Source organism: Emericellopsis atlantica (genome assembly GCF_019669845.1).
Source record: "Emericellopsis atlantica unplaced genomic scaffold F5Z01scaffold_2, whole genome shotgun sequence".
NCBI lineage: Eukaryota > Fungi > Ascomycota > Sordariomycetes > Hypocreales > Bionectriaceae > Emericellopsis > Emericellopsis atlantica.
The window spans coordinates 1,102,408-1,115,221 of NW_025764704.1; the positions used below are offsets into that span (position 1 = coordinate 1,102,408).

At 58.1% G+C, this 12,814-nt stretch overlaps 7 protein-coding genes across 7 annotated transcripts; 5 read left to right on the top strand and 2 right to left on the bottom strand.

Annotated features, from left to right (window-relative positions):
• Positions 1-213: 213 nt before the first annotated feature.
• On the bottom strand, positions 214-2,210 carry F5Z01DRAFT_670409 (fungal trichothecene efflux pump; the record flags this gene model as incomplete). The annotated part of the gene is made up of 5 exons (XM_046264557.1): positions 214-420; positions 477-1,226; positions 1,286-1,815; positions 1,880-1,988; positions 2,043-2,210. The coding sequence occupies 5 exons, from the start codon at positions 2,208-2,210 to the stop codon at positions 214-216; spliced, it is 1,764 nt and encodes a 587-aa protein (XP_046122625.1).
• A 536-nt stretch (positions 2,211-2,746) lies between these two features.
• On the top strand, positions 2,747-4,454 carry F5Z01DRAFT_213624 (uncharacterized protein). Its single transcript, XM_046258163.1, has 2 exons — positions 2,747-3,249; positions 3,304-4,454. Exons 1-2 carry the CDS (start codon positions 3,226-3,228, stop codon positions 4,294-4,296), a joined length of 1,017 nt encoding a protein of 338 aa, XP_046122626.1. The 5' UTR covers positions 2,747-3,225; the 3' UTR covers positions 4,297-4,454.
• Positions 4,455-4,678: 224 nt separating this feature from the next.
• Positions 4,679-5,418, top strand: F5Z01DRAFT_670411 (EthD domain-containing protein; the record flags this gene model as incomplete). The annotated part of the gene is made up of 4 exons (XM_046264558.1): positions 4,679-4,775; positions 4,852-4,994; positions 5,054-5,250; positions 5,337-5,418. 4 exons carry the CDS (start codon positions 4,679-4,681, stop codon positions 5,416-5,418), a joined length of 519 nt encoding a protein of 172 aa, XP_046122627.1.
• A 1,115-nt stretch (positions 5,419-6,533) lies between these two features.
• On the top strand, positions 6,534-8,540 carry F5Z01DRAFT_214832 (uncharacterized protein). The gene is made up of 3 exons (XM_046258164.1): positions 6,534-6,764; positions 6,827-7,044; positions 7,132-8,540. The coding sequence occupies exons 2-3, from the start codon at positions 6,835-6,837 to the stop codon at positions 8,311-8,313; spliced, it is 1,392 nt and encodes a 463-aa protein (XP_046122628.1). The 5' UTR covers positions 6,534-6,764; positions 6,827-6,834; the 3' UTR covers positions 8,314-8,540.
• Positions 8,541-8,891: 351 nt separating this feature from the next.
• On the top strand, positions 8,892-10,297 carry F5Z01DRAFT_615119 (fumble-domain-containing protein; the record flags this gene model as incomplete). Its single annotated transcript, XM_046260849.1, has 2 exons — positions 8,892-9,113; positions 9,176-10,297. The coding sequence occupies 2 exons, from the start codon at positions 8,892-8,894 to the stop codon at positions 10,295-10,297; spliced, it is 1,344 nt and encodes a 447-aa protein (XP_046122629.1).
• Positions 10,298-10,604: 307 nt separating this feature from the next.
• On the bottom strand, positions 10,605-11,282 carry F5Z01DRAFT_632775 (uncharacterized protein; the record flags this gene model as incomplete). Its single annotated transcript, XM_046261885.1, has 1 exon — positions 10,605-11,282. One exon carries the CDS (start codon positions 11,280-11,282, stop codon positions 10,605-10,607), a length of 678 nt encoding a protein of 225 aa, XP_046122630.1.
• Positions 11,283-11,559: 277 nt separating this feature from the next.
• F5Z01DRAFT_212429 (uncharacterized protein) lies at positions 11,560-12,787 on the top strand. The gene is made up of 4 exons (XM_046258162.1): positions 11,560-12,197; positions 12,254-12,330; positions 12,386-12,609; positions 12,662-12,787. The coding sequence occupies exons 1-4, from the start codon at positions 11,836-11,838 to the stop codon at positions 12,731-12,733; spliced, it is 735 nt and encodes a 244-aa protein (XP_046122631.1). The 5' UTR covers positions 11,560-11,835; the 3' UTR covers positions 12,734-12,787.
• The last annotated feature ends 27 nt before the right edge of the window (positions 12,788-12,814 follow it).

A 12,814-nucleotide genomic window follows, 5' to 3' on the forward strand; every position in this document is an offset into this window, starting at 1 on the left:
TTGGTGCCTTCATGTTGGTTACTGGTGATGCAGCTGGACTCGTCTCTCGCAACATGAAGTTGAAGGACTATCGTCTACGGATACAAGTCTATGGAAGAACATGCCAGATCCCAAGATGCTGCAAGTCGCGCAGTTTCATTCATGATTAAATAAGATAAGCCTGTTTCTTTGATGCCCCTTGCCCAGCCCCTTTTCTAGCCTCTTTCGAACTGCTCAGTGGTACACATTCTTCTCCGCATTCACGTCATTCTCGAGGAACACCTCTGTCTTGTTGTTCATCTTGTGGTCAATATTCTCCAGCAAAAGACAGCAGACCAGGCCAACACCCGCAAACGCCAACGAGGAAAGGGCCGTGATCTTGAGACCGTGGGCGACCGCCCACTTGAAGGCCGTCGAGGCAGCCGCAACAATCTCGTCCGTCTAGTAATCAAATGTCAGTGGGATCTCGTCACAATGTGGGAAGTGCAGCTACTCACGATGCCTGGAATCTCGGCAATGGCGTCTGTTGCCCCCGTCGATATGGCGGCCAGCAGCTGCTGTGCCTCCTGTGGCCCCAGACCCAAAGCCTCGGCTGCCGCAGGCACGGTACGCGCCGCCCTTGATGTTTGCTCGTTGGTGAGAATGGTGGTGTAAATGGCCTGGGCCAGCGAGCCGCCGGCATAACGGGCCACGCCGGCCAGACCACCGGAGATGCCCAGATCGACCTGCTTGACGCCGAGCTGTGTGAAGGCGATACTCTCGTACTGTGCCCAACCAAAGAACATTTGCTCCAAAAAGGCAAAGGCGATCATGGTGCCCTTGTTGAAGGGTGTCACGAGAGCAAGGAGCCCTCCAAAGAGGGACATGCCGACCCAGGCGACCGTCAGGGTGATCTTCCAGTGCCCGAGTAGATTGCCAAAGCAGCTGAGTAGAACGGCACCAAAGACCAAGCCCAGGTTGTTTGGTAGCGTGAGGAGCATCTCCTCGCTGCGTGACGTGTTTGGGCCCACGTAGAAGGTGTTGATCATGGTTGGGTAGATGATGTTGATGCCATAGTAGAACATGGTGACGATGAAGGCCAGGATGAAGGGGGCGGTGAACTCGCGCCCATTGTGCGTGCGGAAGATCTCGGGCGGGCACAGAGGATACTTGACGTTGCCAAAGTTCTCCCACAGCGCGAACAGGACAAGGAGACCCAGGCCGGTGCAGAGGGGGGCGATGACGGTCACGTCGCTGCCGGCTTTGTACTGCGTGGTTGTGAGCAATCAGTGGGCATAGGAGGGTGCTGTGTGCACTGTGGACTTACTGTCGTGTTGATAATGCCGACGAGTGTCAGGCATATACCGGGCACGATCAAGGCAGCGCCCACATAGTCGAGTCCCCTGAGGGCCTCTGCCCACGGCACACCACGCGGGTGCTTTGGTGGGTGGTACATCCAAATGGAGCCGCCCATGGTGACGAACTGGAGGACGAAGCCAGCCCAGAACACGTACTGCCAGTTTCTCTCTCCGGCGTCGATGGCGTACCGGCCGACAATGGGCCCAATGACCACAATGGCAAAGACGAAGCCGTCCGACAGACAGATGCCAATGTGGCGGTACTTGTTGGGCATGAGCTCGGGCAGGGCGCACATGGCCATCTGGCAGAAGCCGGCGCCAAACCCGGTGACGCCCAGGCCGGCCATAAAGTGCGTCGAGGAGCGCGCGGTCGCAGTGACGATGAAGCCCACGCTGCAGACGGCGTTGCCAAAGATGAGAAAGATGCGGCGGCCAAACAGATCGCTGTTGGTGCCGGCGAGAATGAAGCCGATGGAGGTGGCCGTCGTGTAGGTAGGGACTTGCTCAGGTGTTAGTGACCAGGCTGAATCAAGCTAATGGCAGTGGGGAGGAAGGCCTCTCACCGAACCAAACGAGGGACTGTGGCTCCCCGAACTGGGCGGCCAGGCCAGCTTGCATCGCAGCCGTCGTTGGGACCGGCCAGAAGCTGAGACCAAACGTGGCGGAGAGGATCTAGGGCTGTCAGAGTTGGTCGTAGTGGTACATGGTTGACGGTGTGCTGCTCACAAAGATGACGACCCATGTCTTGAGCGTGATGCCCTCCGTTTCCACATGAATGGATGGCGTCTGGTCGCCAGAGTTTCGTACATGCTCGACCTGATGGTCGGTGGCATCATGCTTGACCTCGAGGTCGTCATGGGGCTCGTGAGCCAGGGAATCCTGGTGGGCTGCCATTGTTGACCGATGTCGATCTGTGAAGAGGCGGCTATCTTTGGTCAGACTGGAGATCTTCAAGGTCATGAAGTACCAGTATGCCCAAGTTCAGTCCAAAGGGGCACGATGGTCATGTATAGACCTCCCAGCATCCAGAGGCCCATGCCTGAAAGGTAGATAGGGGCTAGCGGAACCAGATAGCAGGGCCTGGACCTCGAAGCGGAAGACGCTGGCCGAGCCATTCCAACTACCTCCAATATGGGATGCAAAATTATGCTAGGCTGGCCGATCTTTCAGGTCTGGCCTCAAATTGTGGCGAGACTTGTCATCAGTGGCGGTCTGAATCCTGGCCTCTGGGCCACCGCCATGCCACGCACATGTACGTGAGCTCGACTGACAGACAGAGCTGAGCCAGACGAGCCCTTCACAGCGCCGCTGGCAAGGCGTGCAAGATGCCTGTACGGTGACCAGTCTGCCATCCTGTCTCGCGGCGTCCTCGTATCGCGTCGATGGCCATATCGCCCACTATCAGCCTTCAATGCTGCGGCTATCGCTGAAAGGCCAAGACGTTGGATCCGTGGAGCCGGACTGCTTCAGGGCAAGCTGCTCGCTGGGTAAGGACACCCGAGATGGATCGAGTGTTCAATTGAAAGGGGGAAACGCGCGTTGAGGGCCTGAGGCTTACCTCCTCCACACATGATCCCCCACACTTCCCCAAGTCCTACCCCGGATCTACTCACCCGCGATCGCCCCCTTTTGCCTGGTCCCCATCGCAAGGCTGGAGCTACTGGAGAGCTTGTGCAGCTGTAGTGGCTCTTGGGAGACCTTAATTCCGACAATACGTCGTTTGAGTGCAAAGGGACCCATTGTGGCCGAGGAGTTCCCGCGTGGAAGCGTGGGCCGAGTTTGAGGGGTCGGAGCTTTTATACGGGATGGCTGATTCTTCTACATCCTATACAGCATCAACTCTGGGAACCCTGATAGTTCTATCACGATCACGAAACATAGTCAGCCCACCCAAATCACATCACTCAAGATGAAGGCCGGCCAATATGACAGTGTAAGTGATACCCAGACCCACGCGCCCACGCGCCGCTCACAGCTCCCCCGTCAGGCGCAAAAGAAGATTGTCATAAAAGACATCCCCATACCGGAGCCGGCAGAGAACCAGTTCCTCGTCAAGACGCACGCGGCGTCCCTCTGCCACTCTGACCTTCACCTCGAGCTTCGTCCCGAGGGGTCCATCACCATCGGCCACGAGGGCGTCGGCTACATTGAAAAGATCCACCCGTCCGCCGAGGGCAAGGGCTTCCAGGTCGGCGACCCGATCGGCTGGGACTACTTTATCGGCTGCTGCTTCGAGTGCGATGGCTGCCAGGTGCACAACCTGCGGTGCGAGAGGCAGCAGCCCATCCTCCAGGGGTTCGTGGCCGACGGCTACTTCCAGGAGTACTGCATCGTCGACTACCGCAACGCGGTGATTGTGCCGCCCGAGCTGGACATGGACCGCAGCGCGCCCCTCTTCTGCGCCGGCATCACCGCCTACCACGCCGTCGACAGCTGCGAGCTCCAGCCGGGCGAGTGGATCGCCGTCGTCGGCTGCGGTGGCCTGGGCCAGTACGCGACGCAGTACGCCAAGGCCATGGGCCTCAAGGTGGTCGGCGTCGACATTAGCGACGACGTCCTCGAGACCGTGACCGCACTGGGCGCCGACGCCGTCGTCAACTCGCGGACAAACGCCCAGGCGGTCGACGAGGTCAAGAAGATCACGGGCAAGGGCGCGCACGCGGCGGCCGTCTTCTCGGGCGCCAACGCCGCCTACGCGTCCGCCATTGAGCTGCTGCGCACCAACGGCTTGCTCATGGTCATTGGGATCGCGGCCAAGGACCTCCAGGTGTCCACCTTTGACCTCACCACCGGCCGGTACCGGATCAAGGCGGACAGCACCAGCATCCCGCAGAGGATGCCCAAGGCGGTCGAGTTCACGGCCAAGCACAAGATCCAGCCCCAGGTGGAGTTTAGGAAGCTCGAGGAGCTGCCGCAGATGGTTGAGGACATGCAGGCCGGCAAGTCCAAGTACAGGCAGGTTGTCAAGTTCCACACATAGTAGCATAGCATGAGGTGAATATAGCCTCCTCGAGTCCTTGAACTGGCGCGTGCTCTGCTCCTGTCATCTGATGGAGCATCGTGATACATGCAGCAAGGCCGGCTCTCCAGTCGGTGCGCTAGCATCAGAAGCCAAGATCATTCGTAAGCTCAGCTCACGGAATAATCTGTCCGTGATCGTCCTCGTCTCCTCTTCTTCTCCTCTTCCCAGTGTGGCAAAACAAGGGGCTGTCGGCTAAGGTCACCCAGCTTCAGCCCCTTGGTGAAGCCTCGAGACGTCACGTACATGTCTGGTACATGTAGCCAACGTGATGCCAGTCAGCCACTTGTCCAGCTCGTTCCATCGTCTCGCATCGATATCCAGCAGCAAGAACACCGCAAACATGGCATCCGGCGACCGCAGAACAGGCCACGAGCGCATCGACCACACGTTCAACTTTCCGCAGTTCGACTACGATGCCCCTGGCATTCTCTTTCAGCGTGAGCCGCTCTTCCTCCCCGGGCCGTCTGATGAAACTTGGGTTCATTCATTGACTGATGTGAACCTTCTGTCCAGCCGCCATCAAGATCCAGTTCTTCTTCTCCAAGCTCGGCGACGTGTCGTGGGAGCACTTTTCCAAGCACTATGCGCACGTGCACGCGGACATGACCGTGGCGGCCGAGGCGTTTGGGGCGTTCAACGTGCGACGCTACACACAGGTTGGTTGCGTCCTCTTTAGACTTGTTGGTCTGGTGAGCAAAGGCTGATGAGTACGCAGCAACACCAGTCCCCGTCCATGAAGGACAAGGCCATTGCGCTGGGCATGTCGCCGCTCGACTACGACGGCTGCTCGACCATGTGGTTCGCCAACTGGGACGATGCTGAAAAGTTCTTTGCGGCGCCGAGTTACCGTCAATTGGCCGACGACTGCAAGTATTTCATGGACACCAGCCGCGGGATCAAGGTATTTGCAGGGTAGGTCGATCCGGGGGGAAACTCGAAATGCTTCTCGACGTCGGCAATAGATCCGAGAGCCTGCGCTAACGAAGAAACATACACAGACAGGAAGTGATCTGCTTTGGCAAGGCGATCCCCGACGTGGACAGCCAGGATGGCATCACCGAGCACAAGAAAAGCAATTAATAAGCTCCAGTCTGGTGTCGCGCCTCAGCGGCAGAGAAAAAAAGGGACGCACTCATGTGACAGGTTGAGACACCCAGAACAGCTGCGAAAGCCTAAATGAATCAATGAGAACTGGGAAATGCTCCTCTCGGCTCGCCCCGACCGCCCAAGTCCCAGACTCCCAGCCGATATGCCTGTCTCAATATTATCCCGAATCCGCGCCCATGCATGGTGATGAGTCCTTGCGTCGAGCTATCGATGCGAAAGGCCAGCCGCCAAGATAGAGTGTGTCTGAGCGCTTCAATGCTACATACCTTAGGTATACCATATATCACGAGCTTGCATTGCCATGCTGTTTCGATTCATCAGTGCGCGTAATTGATCGCACCTTTTCATTTCGCGGAGATGCGGAGATGAGGGAACAAGTCTCGTACGTAGACCATACTATTATCACCATGATAAGCTTCGATAGTGCCATCTGACTGCTCGTTGGACCACGATTAGGACCTGCAATAGCGCGAAATCTTTTCAGCCACTGCACCGGACGGACGAACAGCTGCAAGACGCTTAGCTCTGTGCCTGAACACCAGCAGCCACGAGCTGACCCTCGAGTCAAGACACAAGCAGCGTAGTGCTGGATCCACATGTCCAGTCACACGCCGCCCTTGCTTCTGGTCGACGTCGAGACTCCACGATGTCTGAGCGGCAGGGGGTGGCTTTTGTTGGCGCTCGACGCTTGTAAGTGAGGGTGGCCTCGCGTGCGTGAAGAGGGGATCAAATAGCTTTGTGTCCGCAGACAAAGAAGACGAGCATTCCAGCAAGAGACGACGAGGACAAGCACCTAGACGGGAGACGTAGTACAGTGGGCAGGGTATGGAGAATGCCACGCGTGACATGACTCGAAGACTGACAGCTAGTCCACATATCGTGGCAGCGATCTCCTTGCAAGGCGGCCGGGTACTAGATCGTGCCAAGTCGGATAGGCACGTCTTGCGATTGATGAGTACAGCACGTACATGGAGCCTGCCACTGGCCAAAGGCCCAGAGCGCCCAGCGGCACGAAACAGCCAATCTCGGTGCTTGCCTACATGGCATGGATGGGGAACATGGACTTCCCAAGTGCCTCTGGCCTCGGTATCCCCTCGGCGTGTCGAGAAAACCCTGCGCTGCACACCTCGTCCCTACCTTTGACAAGACGAGCGGCGCCTGTTTTAGCCTGACTCTGGCGCGGCCTGCCTGCCTGTCATTGCGCTTAGGCACTGTGACTGGAGCCTGAGCGCCGGGCTCATAGTCCAATACGTAGTCCATATGCCTTGTTGCACACACCAGACGTATATAGACTGTAGGGTGTCCCCTAGACTGTGAAGGCATCGTGAGCCCAAGCCCACACTCGTACAGCCATCTTCTCATACGCAGTACATACGCTTAGCCTTCACCATGGGTCTCCTCCCACTCACGTATACACGTCCCAAGCACGTCCCGCAGGAATCCTTCAGCATGGTCAGCATCGTCACGACCGACGATGGCGGCAGCGACAAGGAGACCTTGCCTCGCAGTGATGGCTCCGTCCGCTCCGGCCAGTCGGGCCAGTCAGGCATCCCCGACTCCCTCACCTTTGACCGTATCATAAATGGCGGCACTTGTCCGGTTCGTACCAGTACCCTGATCCGTCTCTGGCAAGGGACGTCCCCTCAGAAAAATCCGACGCAAGGCTGACGGACGCGATTGCAACAGCCCATGACGCTTCGTGACTTTATGAACTACCTCGTGTACATTGAGCACTCGGCCGAGAACCTCCAGTTCTTCCTCTGGTACAAGGACTACTGCCGTCGCTTCGAGGCCATCCCCGCGAGCGAGAAGGCGCTCGCCCCCGAGTGGACGCTCGCCATGCACGAGGACACGGTCGCCAAGATCCGCAAGGTCACGGTCGACAAGCGTCGCCCCGAGGTCGAGGTCGCACAGCAGATCTTCAAGGGCACCGATTTTGACAAGCAGGCGGGCGAGGCCTTGTCGCCCCCGTCTCACCTCAACATGGCGGACCACCAGCCCTTCCACACGCCACCTGATAGCAGGCACTCGGAGCAGACGACGTGCTACGCGCCCTCGAGCACCGCGGGGACCGGCACCACCGACTACAAGGCGCAGGCCTCGGATGCGTTCCACTCTGCCGGCGCGCGGCAGCCCTTTACCATCCAGCCGTTCCGCGACGAGATCAACCGCGTGATCGCGACGTACATCATGTACAGCAGCCCGCGGCAGCTCAACCTCTCGTCGTGGGAGCAAAAGGCGACCGTGCAGGCCCTGTCGCAGACGACGCACCCGACCGCGCTGCGCGGCCTGGTCAAGAGCGTGGAGAGCAGCCTCCGCGGCCAGTCGCACCCCAACTTTGTCCGCTGGAGCATCTGCAACGGCAACCCGGCGCGCGTCACCTTTGCCCGTGGGCTGGGCCTGTTCCTCATCGTGGCGGGCTTCGCCATGGCCGTCGTGCTGACGCTGAGCAGCCTCGGGCGCGGCTACCGGGCCCTCGCGGCCATTGCATGGGTCCTGGGCATCAGTACCCTCATGGCTGCATGGAAGGGCATGTGTGTCGTCCTGCACGGGCTGCATCACCGACACATTCGTCCGTGGGAGCTGTTTGAGCAGGACGACGCGTCCATGGCGGCGGAGGAGAAGCTGTCCAAGGGGAGCTTTGAGTCGTTTGGGTCCAGCAATAGCTACGAGGACGAGCCGTGGGTGGTCAAGTACCAGAAGAGGAATGTGGTGAGGAAGATCTTTGACCGGGAGATTTGGGTCCAGGAGCCGGCGCTGCGACAGATTCAGGATACCATCTTTGTGCAGGCGTTGCTGTCGGGGGCACTTGGCGGTGGCCTGTTGACTCTGGTGTTTGTTCTTGTGCCTGGGCCGAAGCTGTTTTGATAGTCAATTTAGTTCATGACGTAGCTGTATTGAGGACATGTAATTTCATCTGTCAAGTCTCATCTGAGCCGGAGCAAAGGAACGCCAATTGACGAGAATGATGTCGCCGAAGGGAAAACATCCGACCGCCAGAGGTGCCTCGGTGTAAAAAGCCCCTTATCGATACGGAGTCCAATTCAGGGACTTGTCTCGTCGGCGGGAAGGAGCAAAGGGCTCGACTTTGGGAGGGCAAGAGGGGCTCCAGTCTCCAGTCCTCAGTTCTCCAGTCAGTCTCTCCCGGCTCTAACCTGGGGAGACCCTCAATCAACCCCCCAATCTCTCAATCAATCAATTTTGCTTCTGTGCTACGATTCAATCCAATCCACTTCAATTCCACCCGACCCTCGCCTGGACTCTCTGATGGTTCGCTCGCCCACGTCGCGCAACCCCAGAGCTCACGTCTTGTCCTCCGGCAAGCTACCACCCCGCAGCCTGGTGGCACCCCTCCGAGAAAGAATACCATGACCCCCTCGGCCGACAACGAGCTCGCCATCATGGACACGCCCCAAGAACGACCTGTGCGTCGCAGGCCGAGGACAATGACTTCCACTGAGGAGATTGACAACACCATCACCCGCCCCGGCAGCGTCAAGATCAACGTCAAGGGCGCCTTCATCGTCGACCCGGACACCTCGACCCCTGCGCCCACCAACAGCACCGCCAATGGATACATCAACGGGCGACATAGTCCCTCGCACCACGAGACGAGCGACATTCGACTGCCGAACCATACTGCCGTTGTCAGCCACATAGCTGTCGATGTACATCTCTCCCAGACCACCAATACCTTCTTCCTCGTTCGTGGCTAACAATGCGCGCTTAGATTGGAGGCTCCCTCATCAAACTCGTCTACTTCTCCCGCGAGGTCGACTCGACCGACCCAGGCGGCCGCCTCAACTTCCAGAACTTTGAGACCGACCGGATAGCCGACTGCGTCGAGTTCATGCGCCACCTGCGCGACAAGCAGCTCGCCCTCAACGGCTCCGCGCCCAGCGAGCTCTGCGTCATGGCCACCGGCGGCGGCGCCTACAAGTTCTACGACATGATCCGCGACGCGCTCGGCGTCGACGTCCTGCGCGAGGACGAGATGGAGTGCCTCATCATCGGCCTCGACTTCTTCATCACCGAGATTCCCCGCGAAGTCTTCACCTACTCGGACACGGAGCCGATGCACTTTGTCGACCCCCACGACAACATATACCCCTACCTGCTGGTCAACATCGGCTCCGGCGTGTCCATGCTCAAGGTGACGGGCCCGCGCTCGTACCAGCGCGTCGGAGGCACGTCGCTCGGCGGCGGCACCCTGTGGGGGCTGCTGTCGCTGCTGACCGGGGCGCGCAGCTTCGACGACATGCTCTCGCAGGCGGAGCACGGCGACAATGCAAAGGTGGACATGCTCGTCGGTGACATTTACGGCACCGACTATGGCAAGATTGGCCTCAAGAGCACGACCATTGCCTCCTCCTTTGGCAAGGTCTTTCGCATGAAGCGCGAGGCCGAGGCCATGACGGAAGACATGGGCTCCATCTGCTCCGACCACTCGGAGCATCCCGACGACGAGGACAGGCCCAGAGCCGACGCTCACTCCAACGCACCGTTCTCCAGCGCGGATATCTCGCGGTCGCTGCTGTACGCCATATCCAACAATATTGGGCAGATCGCCTATCTACAGTCGCAGATCCACAATCTGTCCGACATCTACTTTGGCGGGTCCTTCATCCGGGGACACCGTCAGACAATGAACACACTGAGCTACGCGATCAAATTCTGGAGTCAGGGCTCCAAGCAGGCGTATTTCTTACGGCACGAGGGCTATCTGGGCTCCGTTGGCGCGTTCCTCAAGAGACAGCCCCGGAACTGGGGCCGGCGCGCAAGTCTGGAGGGCATGGAGCCGCCCGACATCAAAGACAAGGAGGAGAAGAAGACGTGGGAGAGCAAGGCATGAGAGCGGGACACGGATTCCATGTTTGACTGACTGACTGACTGGGCATAACTTGGGGCTTTGGATCTGGCGTTCTTTGCATCGGGCGGGCTGACTATATCATTGGCGAGGCGCGTGCATCGTGTGTGTACATATACCATTGGGAGCGAGGGCGTACATATGTGCTTGTTCGGGGGGACGTCCGATTGTACTTGGAAGTCGTGTTACATTCATCCAATGGCGAAGCCAAATATGTGACTTGGCCATGATGCCGCGGATATAAAAACGCAAATATCGCTTGTTATACATGTGAAGCACCGGAGCCTATTCTCTAAGCATCCTTCTTCTCCTCGTTCGCTGTCTTGCCATCCTCGGCGCCTGGCCTTTGGATCCCAAACTTGTCATACCACTGCCCAAGCAGCTTCTCCATCTCTTCCTCCACCTTGTCCTCCACCATCTTCTCCTCGTCCGCCATACCGGCCCTGGCGATTTCTCTGCCCTTCTGCAGCCTCATCTGCGTCCTGTTCCGCAGCTCCGTGACGCTGCACAGGTCAAACGCCCAGCTGATGCCGCCGACGAGCAGGACGCCAAAGCTCGTGACGTTGAGCGTCGCCAGGCCCAGTGCGCGCGCGGCGATGGGGTACTTGTCGTCCGTCGGCAGACGCGACGCCGGCGTCCGGTTGGAGAGGAAGAAGTGCGGGAAGGACGACTTTTGGAGGCGTACCACGGACCGTCGGGAGATGAAGATGGAGGCGGAGAGGAAGGCGGATCCCAGAACGAGGAGGGATAGTTGGCGAAAGTGTCTTTGTCCCGGTGTGTAGGTGTCCTCTCGGTACGAGTGCAATGGTTGTTGTATCTGTGGTTTCGCGGTCTGGGAGGGAGATGCCGATGAAGACGATGAGGGGGGTGGTGATTGTGAAGGCGGTGATGATGAGGGCGACTCTGCCGGTTTGGCATCGAGTTTGCCCTCGGGGTCAATGACACTGCGGATCAGCTGTGCCAGTACCATCTTTTGGAAAGAGAGCCCAGGCTGGGGCTCGGCTGTTGGATGTCGTGGGGGTGCGATGTGATGCTCAATTTCACTTGAGATTCTTTCAACGCGCGGTCGCGCTACTGGATATGTGCATATGTCTTGTTGTTGAAGGTGGTTTATGTATATCTGAAGGCCAAAGACTGCAAAGAGGGCAAAATTCTCAACAATATATGTCCTCTCATTTGATATTACTCAGATTCACCCAAGTATTTCTTCTCTTGAAGCAAGCACCAAGTATACGTGGCTGGAGGTCGACGTCGCATCTCGTTCGGATATAAGCATAATCGTGACCACCCAACGTCAATCCATGGCCGCTCCCTCTCAGCACCTTCAGTAGTGATTACCACACACAGCAGAATCGAACCGACCGACACATACAAGTGGTACAAAATTGACGACTCAAAACTGAGAAAGGACCACGAACTTCGGAGGCCGCTTCTAGACGCCTACCCACACAACATACTGACATACGACTCTTCCACCATCCAGACAAGACTCGAGCAGAGCCTGAAGCAACCAACTCCCCATCATGCCCAAACCCTCCAAGTCTAGCAAGTCAAAACCCCCAGTGCAGCAACAGCCGTCGGCCAAACCACCCTCATGGCCGCCCTTCAAGCCTCCCCTCCCTGTCGCCTACCTACAACCAGAGTATCACCCCCAAACCCAAAAGATCGCCCTGATATCCTCCTTCTTCCCCCGCTCCCTGTGCAGAGACTACGTCAGCTTCCTGCGCACCCTGCCGCTGGTCACGACCCCCGGAAAGCCCAAGCGCGGCGAGGCCGTCCGGGTCAATGATCGCTTCCAGGTGGAGGACCCCGAGTTTGCGCGCAGGCTGTGGGAGGACACGGGGTTGAAGAACGTTGTGGCCGACGGCGACTGGAAAGATGAGTGGTACGTCCTGGATTTCTTTTCCTGCCACGCGTGAGCTGACCAGAGCGTGCTTGCAGGGGCGGCGAGGTCGTAGGACTTAGTCCCAATATTCGCATCTATCGGTACTCAAAAGGGCAGTACTTTGACTGTCACTGTACGTATAGGATACACCACCCGCTCATGTACAGCGCGTTACTGACATCGATAAGACGACGACTCAAACATGATCACACTGCCGCAGCGTGAAGGGCCACCTCTATCGACAAAGACGACGTGGACACTCTTGCTGTACTTGACGTCAGCTGCCGAGGGCTGCAAAGGCGGCGAGACGGTGTTCTACACCCATGACCGACAGACGCCCTCGGAGGAGATCGCTGTGCCGTTGGAGACCGGCATGCTGCTACTGCATAAGCATGGCGATGACTGCTTACTGGTTTGTCAGACCTCACCTTGCTGCCAGAACACAGGCTAACGCACCGCCGCAGCATGAAGGACGGGAGGTTCTTGAGGGGGAGAAATGGGTCCTGCGCACCGATATTTGCGTGCGCAGACAATGAACGACCTGGGCGTATGGCAACGTCATCATTGATGATTCTCTCTTCTGTCTATGGAAACCCCTTGATTTCGCACCCACCAGA